The sequence below is a fragment of the Indicator indicator genome, chromosome Z (genome assembly GCF_027791375.1).
Source record: "Indicator indicator isolate 239-I01 chromosome Z, UM_Iind_1.1, whole genome shotgun sequence".
Classification (NCBI taxonomy): Eukaryota; Metazoa; Chordata; class Aves; order Piciformes; family Indicatoridae; genus Indicator; species Indicator indicator.
The window spans coordinates 82916546-82932355 of record NC_072053.1 but is presented as its reverse complement, the minus strand read 5'-3'; the positions used below and the strand labels follow the sequence as shown (position 1 = coordinate 82932355).

General features: G+C 52.7%; 1 protein-coding gene across 1 annotated transcript; it reads right to left on the bottom strand.

The window, feature by feature from the left end:
• Positions 1–4179: 4179 nt before the first annotated feature.
• LOC128979440 (serine/threonine-protein kinase PAK 3-like) lies at positions 4180–12092 on the bottom strand. The gene is made up of 15 exons (XM_054397654.1): positions 11990–12092; positions 11473–11510; positions 10635–10739; positions 10293–10526; positions 9809–10042; positions 9573–9728; positions 8516–8588; positions 8134–8197; positions 7498–7546; positions 6952–7061; positions 6715–6832; positions 5792–5891; positions 5165–5361; positions 4847–4984; positions 4180–4266 (listed from the first exon to the last, which is right to left on the bottom strand). Exons 1-15 carry the CDS (start codon positions 12090–12092, stop codon positions 4180–4182), a joined length of 1806 nt encoding a protein of 601 aa, XP_054253629.1.
• Between the last annotated feature and the right edge of the window lie 3718 nt (positions 12093–15810).

The window sequence follows — 15810 nt, the reverse complement described above, 5'->3', positions numbered from 1 at the left end:
ACTGAGAGAGTTGGGGCTGTTCAGTGTGGAGAAAAGAAGGCTCTGAGGTGACCTTCTTGTGGCCTTCCAGTATTTGAAGGGGCCTACAAGAAAGCTGGGGAGGGACTTTGTAGGGTGTCAGATACCTGGTGGGGGGAATGGAATAAAACTAGAAGTGGGGAGATTCAGATTGGGTATTAGGAAGAGGTTCTTCACCATGAGGGTGGTGAGAGACTGGCACAGGTTGCCCAGGGAGGTGGTGGAAGCCTCATCCCTGGAAGTTTTTGCAGCCAGGCTGGAGGTGGCTGTGAGCAACCTGCTGTGGTGTGAGGTGTCCCTGCCCATGGCAGGGGGTTGGAACTGGATGATCCTTGAGGTCTCTTCGAATCCTGACAATTCTGTGATTCTATGATTCTCTGGAGACTTTCAAAACCCACCTGGAGGTGTTCTTGTGTGTCCTGCCTTGGGTGACCCTGCTCTGGCAATGGGGGTTGGCCTTGATTATCTGTAGAGGTCCCTTCCCTAACATTCTGTAATTCTGAAAGGCCTTTGACACAACATCCTGCTAACCATGTTGGAGAGATACAGATTTGATAGGTAGACTGTTCAGTGGGTAAGGAATTGGCTGGATGGTTGCATCCAGAGGGTAGTGCTCAATGGCTTGAAGTGCAGATGGAGAACAGTGACATGGTGTCCCTCAGGGGTCCATACTGGGACCTGTGCTGTTTAATATCTTCATCACTGCTATAGGCAGTGGGGTTGAAGCTCCCCCAGCAGTGTGCAGGTGACACCAAGCTGAGTGGTGTTGTCAATACCCCAGAGGGACCTGGACAAGCTGGAGAGGTGGTGTCCAGGTGAACCTCATGAGGTTCAACAGGAGCAAGTGCAGGGTCCTGCAGCTGGGCTGGAGCAATCCTCACTGTCAGTACAGGCTGGGAGAGGAGGTGATGGAAAGCAGCCCTGTGGAAAAGAATTTGGGGGCTGGTGGATGAGAAGCTGGACAGGAGCAGACAGAGTGAGCCTGCAGCACTGAAGGCAAATCACATCCTGGGCTGCAACCAAAGCAGCATTGGCAGCTCTGATTCTGCAACTTTGATCTGCTCTGGTGAGACCTCACCTGGAGTGCTGTGTGCAGGTCTGGAGCCCTCAATACAGGAAGGACATGGACCTGATGGAGAGGGGTCAGAGGAGGGCCATGAAAATGATCAGGGGTTGGAGCACCTCTGTGACAAGGACAAGCTGAGGGAGCTGGGGGTGTTCAGCCTGAAGAAGAGAAGGTTGCAGAGGGACTATTGACAAAGGCCTGCAGGGACAGGACAAGGAGCAATGGCTTCAAAATAGAGCAGAGCAGATTTAGATTGGATGTTAGGAACAAGTTCTCCACCATGAGGGTGGTGGAACACTGGAACAGGTTGCCCAGGAAGGTGGTTGTGGCTCCATCCCTGGAGATGTTTAAAGGGAGTCTCAACAGGGCTCTGGACAACCTGATCTAGTTGGGGATGTCCCTGCTGACTGCAGAGAGGAATGGACTGGATGACCTTTGGAGGTCCCTTCCAACCCAGACCATTCTATGATTCTAAGTACTGCAAGACCACCAAGCCTTGGCTGGCTTCACAGCAGAGAGGCTGTAGCCCTCTCATCATTTTTGAGTCCCTGAATAGAAAGGGACTGAACTGCCCAAACACTGGTGTCTGAGGCCAGCTGAGACACCCAAAGACATCTGCATGGGCACCAGCCCAAAGGAGGTGCCTGTTACCACTATTAACTGAGGTTCAGGGTACCTACACCTGGGTCAGGGCAACCCTAAGCACAAACACAGGATGGATGAGGAGTGGCTGGAGAGCAGACTTGAGGAGAAGGCCTTGGGGGTGTCAGTTGGTGACAAACTCTCCAGGAGCCAGCAATGGTTGCTGGCAGCCCAGCAGGCAGCTGTGTTCTGGCTGCATCCAGAGCAGGGAGAGCAGCAGCACAGGGAGGGGATTCTGCCCCTCTGCTCTGCTCTTCTCCAGGGAGGGACTTTTTACAAGGGCTGGGAGTGACAGGAGAAGAGGGAATGGATTGAAGCTCGAGGAGGGCAGGTTTAAACTTGGGATTAAGAAGAAATTATTTTCAGTGAGGCTGGTGAGACACTGGCACAGGTTGCCCAGGAAGGCTGTGGATGCCTCCTCCCTGGAGGTTCAAGGCCAGGCTGGATGAGGCCTGGAGCAGCCTGGGCTGGTGGGAGGTGTCCCTGCCCATGGCAGGGGGGCTGGAGCTGGATGATCTTTAAGGTCCTTTCCAATCCAAACCACTCTGTGATTCTATGAACATTATTGAAGAGCCTCTGTGTGGATGTTCCACAGGACATAGAATCACAGAATCCCAGGTTAGCAGGGACCTGAAGGATCATCTGGGACAACATTTCTTGGCAAAAGCATGGCCTAGTCAAGATAGCCCAGTCTCCTGTCCAGCCCAAAGTATCTCATCATGGAGACCCCACCACTTCCCTGATGAGATTATTCCAGTGGATGATTATTTTCGTGGTGGAAAGCTCTCCTCTGGAGTCCATCTGGAATCTCCCCAGGATTAGCCTGTAACCATTGCCCCTCATCTTTTCCAGGGGATTGCTTGTGAAAAGGGAGCCTCCATTCTTCTTTGTAGCCACCTTTTTGCTGCTGCAACATGCTGATGAGATCTTTTACTACAGCAACATGCTGATGAGGTCTTTTACTGCTGTAACATGCTGATGAGATCTTTTACTGCTACAACATGCTGATGAGATCTTTTCTCAGTGCTAAACAAGCCCAATTTTTGCAGCCTTTCCTCATGTGGCTGCTTCCCAGTCCTTGTGCTGGCTAAGACATTTGAATCCACAGTGTGCACCAACAGCCCAGAAGACCAACCATGTTCTGGGCTGCATCAAGAGGAAAGTGGCCAGCTGGTGGAGGGAGGTAATTCTACCTCTTTGCTGCACTCTGGTGAAATGTGAACCTATTGTAGTGGGTTCAGAAGGGGGACCATGAGAATGATCAGGGGGACAAAACACATCTCCTGTGAAGAAAGGCTCATAGGGTTGGTGCTTTCCAGCCTGGACACGAGGGGGTTATGGGGAGACCTTCCTGCAGCCTTTCACTACTTAAGGGGATGGGGACAGACAGTAGGGTCTGTTGTGACAGGGCAAGGGCTGATGGCTTGAAACCAAACCGGGATGGCTTCACACCAGACAGTGGGGAGAGTGGTGAAACACTGCAACAAACTGTCCAGGGAGGTGGTAGAGGCCCCATTCCTGGCAACATTCAAGGTCAGCTTGGAAGGGGCCCTGAGCAACCTCCTCCAGTTGCAGACATGCCTGCTCACTACAGGAGGCTGGGCTAGATGAGCTTTGGAGGTGTCTTCTAGCTGAAACAGTTTGCTGATTCTGTGACCTTCAGAGCCAAGCAGAATGGAGTCGTCCACTTCCATGACAGGCTGCCACCTTCTGCAGTCCTGCAGTATTAGCCCAAAGGCTTTGCTTGCCTCTTGGGGCCTTCATGGATGCAAAGCACACCCATGCCATGATACTCAGAGCTGCTGGGTGGCCTTAGACTGTTCCAGGCACCTGAAGAAACACCCCCAGAACACTGGATCTTCACAGCTGGGAACCTGCACCTCAGCTGCCTGTTCTGTCTGCCCCACTCCATTCAGCTGAGCTTGGAAATGCACTTTCCATGTCTTCCTCAGCTCAGAGTCCCAGGACTGGGCAAAGACCAGGGAGTGGGCTGCAAGCCACAGGCTGCATTCCACAGTCTGGAGCTTATGACTGAAGGAGACCCTTTCCTAGTTCCAAACTGTAGCAGGAACAAACCACAGAAGGGACTTGGAGAAACACCTAACAATGGACAAGGGAATGTGCTCAGGGGCTGAGAAGGAAGGGATCCTTCAGACTGAATTTGCTTTACCCTGGAAGGGCTCGAGGTAGCAAAGCATTTCTGGTGACCACCTGCCTGTTCTAACCCCTGCTTCATCTTCAGAATAAAGGAAGGAACCAGCAGGCAGGTAGAACACAAATGATCCTATTTTATTAAAGCTAGAGAGCCTGAGCTCTGTCCATTCCACCACCAGGACTGTGGGCACTGGTTTGCTGAGTTGTCCATCTGTCCTGCAGCACCAGATCTGAGGCTGTGCCGAGTTCTCCTTCTCAGTCCTGCTCCAAGCTGTCTCAGCAGGACCTAGCCTCAGGCACTAGTGGATGCTGTTCCTGGCTTTCTTTGCTGCAGTGATCAGTGGGATCAGGCTGGAGACTGGCCCTGCTGATGTCACAAATGGGTGCTGTCCAGAAGAAGAAACACAAATGAACCATTGCTGTCCAAAGCCAGTGACCCACAGGCTCAAGCAGTGCTCCTCTGGTTCCCAGCCATAAGCACAAAGAGGACTGAGGGAACCACCTGTCCCTGTGTCTCCATGTCCAGTCCCTTGCTATCACAGGCAGCCATGGCCATGGTCCTATCAATCCATTTCTGGCTGGGATTTTGGTCCTGCCTGACCTCTGGGAATACTGCTGCTGTGCCAAGGCCTTGTTCCTTCCAGGAAACTCAAACCCCTTCCTTAGCTCCTGTTTCCTGAAGCCTTGGGCTACTTCAGCTGTCACAAAGGCTGAGGGGCATCAGCCATTGCTCAGGGAATGCCAGCAGCTCTAGGAAATGTTTATCCCAGCAGTGTCCAGGCCCAAGGCTGTTCTGAAGGATACTGAGGTGCAGGGAGACACATGGTGGAGTGCTGATGGACTTAGCTCTGGCTTGCAGTGGGAGCAGGGTCTGCCTGGCATCATTGCACCTGAGGGTCCATAGATGCTGAGGAGGAGGCCCTTCCACAGTGCAGCTGCTACAGTCACAGCTGCTTTGCATTTTACCTGCAGAAGGTCCTTGGCAGACCATCGCCTGTCCACATCCACCTCCAGGCAGCACTGAAGGAAGTCGAGCAGCACAGCAGAGAACTCAGCAGGGTTCTGCAGCTCCGGTGTCCCGTTGGCAGCAATCAGATCACCCACCTGGATAAAAAGGAAGCAGAAGACTCCACCCACTGCTTCTTTCACTGTGCTGCAGTGGCATGTGTAGGAGCAGGCCTTGGTGGCCCTAGCTCAGGCTGATGTGACTGAGATTTTGTCTCCTGGTAGACAAGAGGTGGCACCAGTCAGGAGGACAACAGTATCCGCTGGTGTGCGTCTTACCCTGCTGTCCTTTTCACAGGCGTAGGGAGGTTCTCCTTCGGCCATCTCCACTGCTGTGATGCCAAGGGACCAGATGTCCACCTTGGGGCCGTAGGGCTCTTCCTTCAGTATTTCTGGAGCCATCCAGTGGGGAGTTCCAGCATATGTGGTCCTCTTGTTCTGCTCAGGGGTGAGCAGAGCGCAGACACCAAAATCAGCTGAGAAGAAAACCAAATCTTGTTAAAGCCAGCTGGGATGGGGGCAGCAAGCCAAAGAAACACCCTCTGCATCCTGGGCTGAGAACGTCTGCTTGGCTCTACCTGCAGAAGCAGCCATGCACTGCTTATCAGTGCTGGAGCCAAGGCACTGCTCCACTGGCCATGTTACAAAGCCCTCAAGTTCCATGCAGTGGCCTTTATTCACCTGAACCTTTATCTTCTCTCTCTCTCTCTGTGGCAGGAGCTGCCCAAGCCACAGCCAGTCTCCACACCTTTTCCCTTCCTGTCCTTCTCTGCATGCTGGATCTGCACTCTCAGCTCACAGTGTTGTTCCAGGCACTGCCACAGCCCTCACTTCTGGGTCCGTGGCAGTCAGTCAGAAGCAGCCCCCCACGTGCTAGGAAGGCTGTCCCTGACCAAGGATACCTACCCAGTTTGACAGACCCATCCATTCCAAGCAGGATGTTACAGCCTTTGATGTCCCTGTGGATGATCCCATTGGAATGAAGGCAGTCCAAGCCTTGCAGACACTGAGAGATAAGAAAAAAAAAACAGCAGGGTGAAAATTCATGACCTGAATTCATCCCTGGAGCAAGCAAAGGGCTCTGAGAGATTTCATCTCTGAATGGATTGTGAGCAATGCCAGTCTTGTGCTCTCCAGAGGCACAGTTTGCTGCTAGCAGAGGAATGACCTTGCAAAGGAAGGCCTAGGAGCTTCTGGAAGAGAAATGTCCCTTGTTGCAGACTGTCCCCTGGAAGCACAGGCAGAGTGTCTGCTGATGCACTGCATGTGCTCCCTCCTTCCCTACAGCAAATTCTGACTGGCCAAAACTGGAAGGCCCCTTCCTTCAGTGGGAAGTGGATCAGTTTCAGGTGGGAGGCTGCATGACCAAGATTTGATGGGCAGGCTCCACAGCAGATTTGACAGGGCCTGGGAGTCATTGCTCAGAAGCTAGCACCCCAGTTTGGCTGCCAGGATGCCCATGTCCTGCCATGCTGAAGGCTCTGCTTTGCTTTGCAGTCCTGTCCCATTCTGCCACCAGCATGATGGCTTTTCCAGGCAAGGAATGCAGCACAGGCATGCTGCAGTGAAAGGCTGAAAGCAGCAAAGGTGAGAAGAGCAAAACTAAAGTAACAAAGAAAGGAGACAGTAAGAGCAGAGATGAGGAGAAAAACATCTGAAGAAGTGCAGGGTTACTGGCAGGCACTTCACTGAAGATGTCCTCTCCTCTCCATAATGAAAAAGCTACAGAGAAACAAAAGCCCCTGAGGATGCCATCTCTCCTCTTCTTACCACCTGTGGAGAAGGACCATCCTGTCCCAATGTCTGGCAGTACAGGTGGCATCCCTTACCTCCCTGCAGACAGCTGCTGCCTGCCCTTCATCCATGCGTGTTGCCTTAACCACATCAGACAGGGAGCCTCCATCCAGGTATTCCAGGACCAGCCACAGCTCAGCACCCACCAGATAGCTGAAAAGAAAACAGTGGCAGAGTGGAGCAATACTGAAGAGGTCGCTTCTCTGCCAGTGAGTGCCTTTGGCTTGCACTGTGCAGAGGAAGCTGCACCTGGCAGACACAGGACCACTCACCTGTCCAGGTAGCTGACAATGTTTGGGTTCTTGTGGTCCCGCAGAACCAGGATTTCATTCACCACATACTCCTCATCCTCTTGACTGACATGGATGTGCTTGATGGCCACCTGAAATGATATTGACATCCACAAGCTTCAGCAGGCTGCTGCACGAGATCAGGATGGACAGGCAGTGAGTGTTTGTGCAGGGCCATAGCCAAGCTGTGCCCAGCTGTCTTCTTCTGAGACTCGGGAACTCAGTCCCTCGCATGACAGTCTCCCATTTCTCTGCTGCCTTGGGTGCTACTTACAGGACACAAGGCCATGGACATTTGGCCTTGTCAAACCTGCAGAGAGGTTGAGCTACTCCAGCAAAGAAACCACCTTGCTCTGAAAGAGCTTTCACTAAGCAGATGAAGAGAGCACCTGATGGATTTTGCCAGCTGGCACTCATCTGTGTTTCAGAGGAAAGGGCTAGGGGTGGCCTGAAAGCCCCATCCCCAGTCTGTAGTCCAGGGGAAGGCAAAGAGGAGCTGCAGAAGCTGCTGGGACTGCTGGCACTCACCTCTCGTTCTGTGGCCATTTCAACAGCACGATAAACAGCTCCATAGCTCCTGGAAACACAGCAGCAGCAGAGAAAGGAGAAGGGGTTAGTGTCTTAGGTGAAAGGCAGCCCAAACAGGAGAGCTCTGCTGCCTGCAGTGCTTCTGAAGCACCTGTGCTCATCCACTGCTCAGCCAGGAAGAAAAAGGCTGTTGCAGCAGCAATCTGGCTCTCCCAACTCATCCTCCCTGATTGCCTTTGTGATTATTTTTTACCAGGGGATGTTTCCCTGCACTCTGAATTGACCTGCAGCTGCACAGGCGTGAGCTGCCTGACAGCACACTCACTGCTCTGCCAGCTGGGCCTGCTGAGAGCTGGAGGAAATCTGCTCAGATACCCTTTTAGGCCAGAGATCAGCCTCCTCTCTGTGCACCAGTTGTTGAGAGGCACCTTTGCACAAGCTCAGCCCCAGGACTGCCAAGAGGTTGTGAGGGCAAAGGCCATGTGCTCAGGCTGACAGCACTTATCTGCCTTGCACACCCCTTTATTCTGACTCTGCTGTCTTCACCTGACACCCATCTCTGGAGAGCCTGGCACAGCTCCCAGTGTCCTCTGGCATTTACAAATGCCTTGTAGAAGTAGCTGTGATTGCACTTACCCTTGGCCAAGCTTTTCAGCTTCTGCATATTTATTCTCAGGATGTCCTGTGCTCACAATGCTCCCTGAAAGACACAGAATTAAAGAGGCTTCCTTAAAGATGCAGCAGAGCAGGTCCCAGCCTTGTGCTCAAGGAGAAACGATCTCTGCTTTTGCCTTTGCTGCAGAAGGAAGCTCAGGCAAACCCAGCCCAGGCACAGCTGCCCTCAGAGGCAGCAGCAATCTCCAGAATGCTCTCTGGCTGCTTGCAAGGATGCTCTCAACTAGTGTGGGGAGCTGTGAGTGGCTCCTGACACTCAGCTGGGAAGGAACATTGGGCAGGTGTCATGCTGAGGCATGCACACAGTGCACTGCTGTCTCATACAGGAGTACCCAATACATACTGAGTTTGTCCAGGGGAGCCTCATCTGTCTGCTGCTGCCTGCACCTCTCAGTGTAGGATGCCCATAAGGAGACCTGTGAGGAGAAATGGTTTAGGGTCAGGAAGGAGGCTTGCGGAGATGCCCCAGAGGTGGCACTTCAAGTGCAGACCCTCAGGAAGATCCAGTCTGCCAGGTGCAGGGCTCTTAAACTGTCTGGCTTTGCTGTCCCTGTCCCAGACTGGAGGGTCACAATGGAAGGCTGCTTCTCCAGACCTTCCTGGCTGGTGTCACTTCAGCTCTCACTGCTTTTCTCACCGTAGCTGACACAGTGAGTTTGCCTTACTGCTGGGGACAGAAAGGGATCTGCCCAGGACCCCACAGCCCTGTTCTTCCATGCTCAGGTGTTTGCATGGGGAACCAAAAGACTCTGGAAGTTGGGACATGAGTGGTAGAAGCAGGGAGCATCTTCCTTTGCTGACCTCTGCTCAGTATTTCAGGCTTTAGGGAGCAGCCATTAGGAGCTGCAGCCCAGGCCCTCACAGACCTTCCTTCTCTTTACAGTGCATAGCTGTGCAGGGCTCTCCTCACCACAGTACTGCCATGTAAAAGTTCAGGCTGTAGTGTAAGCTGGTCATCCAGCTTCTCAGGGAGTCAGTGAAGAGGGACAGGTGCCTCCAGAGGACAGTATGTGCCATGTCTCCTGCCAGGCTGTCACCTGCCTGTGACCACGACTCCCTGCACCGATGACAGAGAGCCTGCAGAGATGCTGTGGGCAAAGCTGCTCCCTTTTACACCAGCAACACTCCAAGACACAAAGCCACCTTTGTCCTGAGACTGTGGTGAATTCACACTCCCTCTCAGACTCCCAGGAGACTCGTGGCTAATAGGAGATGTCAAACAGATTGTCCTGCTCTCAGTGGCTTTGGTGAAGCACTAGATCATGGCAGGACTCCAGCTCTGGGAGACTTCTTCCAAGGGCTGCCCAATCAGAAACTTGCCACTGTGAATGACACCAAATACAGAGGTGACCAAAGCCTGGGCTTACTGATTCTGTGTGTTCAGGTGGTGGGACCATTACAGGAAGAGGCTCGTAGTCATCCTCCCAGTTTTCACCATCCTCAGCCTCAACTTCCTTAACTCTTTCAAACAGATCTTTGAAGCCACCTGCTTCACCTTCATCCCCTTCACCAGAAACTGATCCATCCAGCAGGTGTCCTGATCCTGGTGGTGTGTTCTGTGGACAGACAGGGCTACCTGATCAGAAACATGCCCTGAATGACACCAAACACAGTGCTGACCAAAGCTGGGACTTACTGATTTTCCATGTTCAGGTGGTGGGATCATTACAGGAAGAGGCTCGTAGTCATCCTCCCAGTTTTCACCATCCTCAGCCTCAACTTCCTTAACTCTTTCAAACTGATCTTCATAGTCCTCGTTTCTGTTCTCGTCTCTGCCATACTCTTCATCTTCATAGCCACCTGCTTCATCTTCATCCCCTTCAGCAGAGACCAATCCATCAAGCAGGTGTGCTGATCCTGGTGGTGTTTTCTGTGGACAGACAGGAGCACAGGTGACAGTCATCTTTTGGGCATTTGTGAGCTGGGGTCACTGTACACTACTGCAGTCTGCTCAGCCATCAGAAACCAGTCCAGACATGGCTATAGTCCTACAGGCCTCAGCTCTAAGGTACACCTGACACAGCTCATGGTAGGACTGCAGCCCTTGGAGTCTTCACCCCAGAGCTGTCATGATGCTCTGATTGGCACCATATAGAGAGGTGACCAAAGCTGGGACTTACTGATTCTGTCTGTTCAGATGGTGGGACCATTACAGGAAGAGGCTCGTATTCATCCTCCCAGTTTTCACCATCCTTGGCCTCAACTTCCTTAACTCTTTCTAATCTCTCTTCATATTCCTCATTGTCATCCTCCTCTCTTCCATATCCCTCGTCTTCACAGCCACCTGCTTCATCTTCATCCCATTCAGGAGAAACTGATCGACCCAGCAGGTGTGCTGATCCTGGTGGTGTATTCTGTGGACAGACAGGGCTACCTGATCAGAAACATGCCCCTGGATGACACCAAACACAGTGCTGACCAAAGCTGGCTCTTACTGATTTTGCACATTCAGGCTGGTGTACCCTCAGAGGATGAGCTTCACAGTCAGCTCTCTTCTCTTCAGTGCCCTTCTCCTCTTCATCAGAACCAGCAGGAACTCTTGGGTTCTCTGCCCCTGGTCCTGAGTCCTGTGGACAGACAGGAGCATGAGTGGCCATCACCTTGCTCTTAATATATTTTGGTGTTTTTCAGTGTGACTAAAACCAACCAAACCACCTCAGCTGTCAGTCAGTCTCACTTCACAGCATGCAGTGCTTGGATACATCCCTGGCAGTCACACCTAGCAGCTGGGTAACTGCTCTGCCTTTGTGACTGCAGAATGGTGATGGTTTGTGAAGCTGAAGGTGCCTGCTGGCTGGGTGAATGAACTCACTGCCAAGTGCAAAACCTCCTCCTTGGTCTGCCTGGGAATTTGGTTGTGGAGCCAAAGGCTCTTTGCTCTTTTACTGCTGGGGTAGTCATGGCCTCTTCCACCGCACTGCTTTTCCCTCTGGTGGCTCTTTTTTCAACACCATCCTCCTCTTTCCCAAACCATAGTTTAATACAGGTTGCAGGGGACCTTCAGGCAGGCTCCAGTCCACAGGAAAGAGGGAGACCTCATCTTCATGACTGTGTTTACCTGCACAAGTGACTCTGTGGCTGCCCTTACCCACCTGGAGTGGAGCACACTATAAGACAGCTACACCCAGAGAGAGCTTGTAGTTTGGGTGAGCCTCAGTTCCACCACCCAGCTCTGAAAGGCAAGTGGAGACAGGGGCTGCTGCTCTGGCCAGAGCAGGTCAGACATTCCCAACACACCTCACAGCATGTTCCACTGTCCTTAACCACTCTGGAAGCAGCAAAGGAGACTACCAAACTCACCGAAGGAGGGGCTTCTCTGAATCCTTGGCTGATTTTATCTGCAATGAGCAAGGGAAAAGTCACCAGAGGTGTCACCAACCTGCTGCACACCCAAAGGGACGGCATCTTTCTTTCACAGCATCCCTCCAGCAGCAGTGGCTATCTCACTCAGCACGCATGGCAACAGGACAATGTTCTATCAGGTGTTTTTTTCTGGCACAGTTCCTTGTGTTTGCCAGCAAACCAAAGAAGTAGAAACTTGCTCAAGAAAAGGCTTCTTGCACTGCACATAAAGCTCATAAAGCAACTTTTTTCAGCTCTGTTTGTTTTCTCTTGAGCTGCTGATAATGTTTCCCCACCAGAGCTTCCCCAGTTGCCCCTTAGCCCTGGCAGATCTGTAGCCAGGAGCTCTACCAAAGCAATGGTGTCTCAGTGGTGTTCTCATTTAAGGCCCAACTGGGCCACTGAGCAACCCCACAAGAACACACCCACCCAGCAGGCAGATTTGCTGCTCTCTCTAGTGAGAGCCTCTACTCACTTGCTAACAGCTCTGCCATCAGCCAGGGCTTGTCCAGCAAACAACTGGCAGCATTGGCAAATTCCAACAGGAAGCCAGCGCCAGCAAGCAGTCGTGCTGCCATCTGTGCAGCACCACACAGCAGCTGCCCAGGCTGCAGCCAGGCAAGGGCAAAGTGTCTGTGTCAGGAGGATCTTCCTGGAAAGAGCAGACGTAGGGGACTGCTCTGTGCACCCGGGAGACCGCTCTGAACACTGAGGCCTCAGGCTCTGCCGCTTCTGCTGTATCCCTGCAAGGCTTTTGCATCACAGCAGAGTCCTGTTAGCTGTGTTTGTGACACCAGCAGAGCCACCCAGTCTCCTCTGCAGCTAAGCACAAAGGGCCTTGACAGCTCTCCTCTGTCACAAAGGGTCACCACGAGTCCTCATGCTCCTTAGCCTCTTGCTCAAAGGTTTCATGGACTCATGGAGAGGTTTGGGTTTGCAAGGGACCTTGAAGATCATCCAGGTCCAACCTCTATGTGCAGGGACACCTTTCACTAGACCAGATTGCTCAAGCTGGCCCTGAACACCTCCAAGGATGGGGAATCCACAACCTTCCTGGGCAACCTGCTCCAGTTTCTGACCACCCTCACTGTAAAGAATTTCTTCCTATCTCCAGTCTAAATCTGCACTCTCTGAGCTTCAGTCCATTGCCCCTTGTTATGTCACAGCAATCCCCTGTAAAATGTCCCTCCCCAGCTTTCTCGTAGATCCCTTCAGGTACTGGAAGGCTCTTCTAATGTCTCCCTGGAGACTTCTGTTCTCCAAACTGAACATTCCCAGCTCTTTCAGCCTGTCCACAAACGCAAAGTGCTCCAGCCCTCCTCTGGACTGGCTCCAGCAGTTCTGCTCCCTCTTATGCTGGTGACCCCAGAACTGGAGGCAGTGCTGCAGGTGGGGTCTCAGCAGAACAGAACAGAGCAGAGCAGAGGGGCAGAATCCCCTCTCTGTGCTGCTGGTCTCCCGTTCTGGATGCAGCTCAGCACTCAGCTGCATCAGCTGCAGTGACCATTGCTGGCTTGTGGGGAGTTTGTCATCAACTGACATCAATCCCCAAGTCCTTCTCCTCAAGTCTGCTCTCATGTAATTCCTCATCCAGCCTGTGTTTGTGCTTGGGATTGCCCTGACCCAGGTGCAGGACATTGCACTTGGCCTTGTTGGGCTTCCAGGAGTAGCTCAGACAACACAGAAGCATCTTTAGCTGTGTCCCTGTCAGAGCACTGTGAAGGAACAAGGATGCACAAAAGCAGAAGCCAACAGAACCTTTGGGTTAGGTTGGGGTGACCTCAGAGATCATCTACTCCAACCTCCCTGACATGGGCAGAGACACCTCTCAGCTAGACTCAGCTGCTCAAGGCCTCATCCTGCATGGCCAGGGAAGGAACAACCACAGCCTCCCTGGGCAACCCATTCCAGAGTCTCACCACCCTTGTGCTGAAGAACTTCTCCCTAAGATCCAGTCTAAACCCACTCTCTCTCAGCTTAAAACCATTCCCCCCTGCCCTGTCACTAGACACCCTCATGAAAAGTCCTCCTCCAGCCTTCATGAAGGTTCCCTTCAGCTTCTGGAAGGAAGCTGTAAGGTCCCTGGTGGTCCTGTCATCTCCAGGCTGAACAACCCCCCCAGCCCATTCCCTTATGTTGTGGGTTTAAAGCCTGGATGTCTTAACCACAGAGAAGTCCTCCAGAAGGACCAGATTAGCCCAGTGGGGGACACCCAAAAAGTGTAATTTCTGTTGTTTCATCCCCATACTCCTGCATCTGCTCCACTATACAAATGGGCATAATTTTTTGTTCAGCCTTTTTCTCCTCTCTCTTCTCTTCCACTGCATGAAGCTGGTGTCTCTCAGGTACTTGTGGGGGAGGGGAGGCTTTCTGCCTTGGGCAGCCTGGCTAATTTGTACTGCATCATTCAGGCCTGGGTAGGGAGATATGGAGGCAGGGCATTGAGGCCTGGGGTTTTGGCCTGGCTGGGGGTAGGTCTTGGAAGGTTTTTTTTGGCCTAATGAGGTTGTTGTAAGCCCAGGTTGGAGAGAACTGGGCTGAGGCTGAATATGAATTTGTGTATTTTGTGTGTTTTTGTACTGTTGTGTATGGCTGTGAATAGTACTTCCATTTAAATTCCTAACTCTCTCCAGTCCTGTGTGGAGCCTTTTTATTTTGCTCCTTTGGGAAGGGGTAAAATAGCTTCTGTCCACTCAAACCCAAGACACCAAGACAGCAGAGGTGTTCTGGCCCTTCACTCATCCCTCTGGACTCCCTCCAACAGCTCTGAGTCCTTCTTGTGCTGGAGACACCAGCACTGGAGGCACCAGCACTGGAGGCAGTGCTGCAGGAGGGGTCTCACCAGAGCAGAGGGGACATTCCCCTCCCTGTCCTGCTGCTCTCCCTGCTGTGGGTACCCCGCACACAGCTGCCTGCTGGGCTGCATGAGGACACTGCTGGCTCCTAGGGAGTTTCCTCATCAATCAGTACCTCAAAGGCTGTTTTTTCAGGGCTGCTCTCAAACCACTCTGCACCCAGCCTGGGCTTGTGCCTGGGGCTAGCCAGACCCACATGCAGAACCTCTCACTTTGACTTGTTGAACCTCCTGCAGTTGTCCCTGGCCCACTCCCCAGCCTGTCAAGAACCTTCTGGATGGATCCCTGCCCTCAGGAACTTCACAGAGCATTGGAACAGGCTGCCCAGAGAGGTTGTGGAGTCTTCTTCTCTGGAGGCTTTCAAGACCCATCTGGATGTGTTCCTGTGCAACCTGTGCTAAATTCTATGGTTCTGATCTGTAAGGGGGGTAGGACTTGATGATCTTCAGAGATGCCTTCCAACGAACCCCTGACATCCTGTGAGCCTGCTGAGGAGGAAGGGGCAGCAGAGGCAATGTGTGGTGAAGTGAGCACAAACCCCATTCCCCACCCTCCTGCTGGGGGAAGAGGGTTTTCTGCTCAGAGACAGGCAGCTAAGATCAAAGTCACCAGGGATGGGCAGGGGTTTTAGAACATAATGGCCACTGGAGAGAAACTGAAGGGCTTTGGTTGGGGTCTTCATTTCTGCATGCACTTGGGCCACCTTTAGCTGGGACCTTTGGCCCTCAAGGATTGAAAGAGAGGGAAAGAGTTGGAAAATGTTTAATTTCATCCTTCCCTTCTGATGGAGTGACAGATTCAGGGGATGAGGGAAGAGCAGCTGATGGCATCTACCTGGGCTTATTGGCTGTGGGTGGGTGAGCTCAGAAAGTTGTGGTCAACAGCTCAGTGCCCAAACGGAGACCAGTGGCAAGTGGTGTCCCTCAGTACTGGGACAGTACTGGGACCAGTGCTGTTTAACATCTTTGTCAGTGCCATGGACAGTGGGACTGAGTCACCCTCGGCAAGTCTGCAGGTGACACCAAGCTGAGTGGTGTGATTGACATGCTGGAGGGAAGGGATCCATTCAGAGGGATCTGGACAGACTGGAGAGATGGGCCCAAGCCAACCTCATGAAGTTCAACAAGACCAAGAGCAAGGTCCTGCAGCTGAGTTGGCCCAGTCCCAAGCACAGATAGAGGCTGGATGTGGAATGACTTCAGAGCAGTCTTGGGAAGGACTTGGGGCTGACAGCTGATGGCAAACTCCCCAGGAGCCAACAGCAGCCCAGCAGGCAGCTGTGTGCTGGCTGCATCCAAACAGCAGCACAGGGAGGGGAGTCTGCCCCTCTGCTCTGCTCTGCTGAGACCCCACCTGCAGCACTGCCTCCAGTTCTAGTGCCTCACACCAGAAAAACATCAGTGCTGGAGTCCAGAGGAGGGCCACGGAGATGATCAGAGGA

Bases quoted from the DNA above. Each gene is read 5' to 3' on its own strand.
- LOC128979440 (XM_054397654.1), bottom strand. From the start codon at position 12,092: ATGGCAGCACGACTGCTTGCTGGCGCTGGCTTCCTGTTGGAATTTGCC. The intron at 10,740-11,472 runs GTGAGTTTGGTA...GTCTGTCCACAG, and splicing joins TCAGAGAAGCCCCTCCTTCG to GACTCAGGACCAGGGGCAGA. The intron at 4,267-4,846 runs GTAAAATGCAAA...TCTTCTGGACAG, and splicing joins CTGCCAAGGACCTTCTGCAG to CACCCATTTGTGACATCAGC.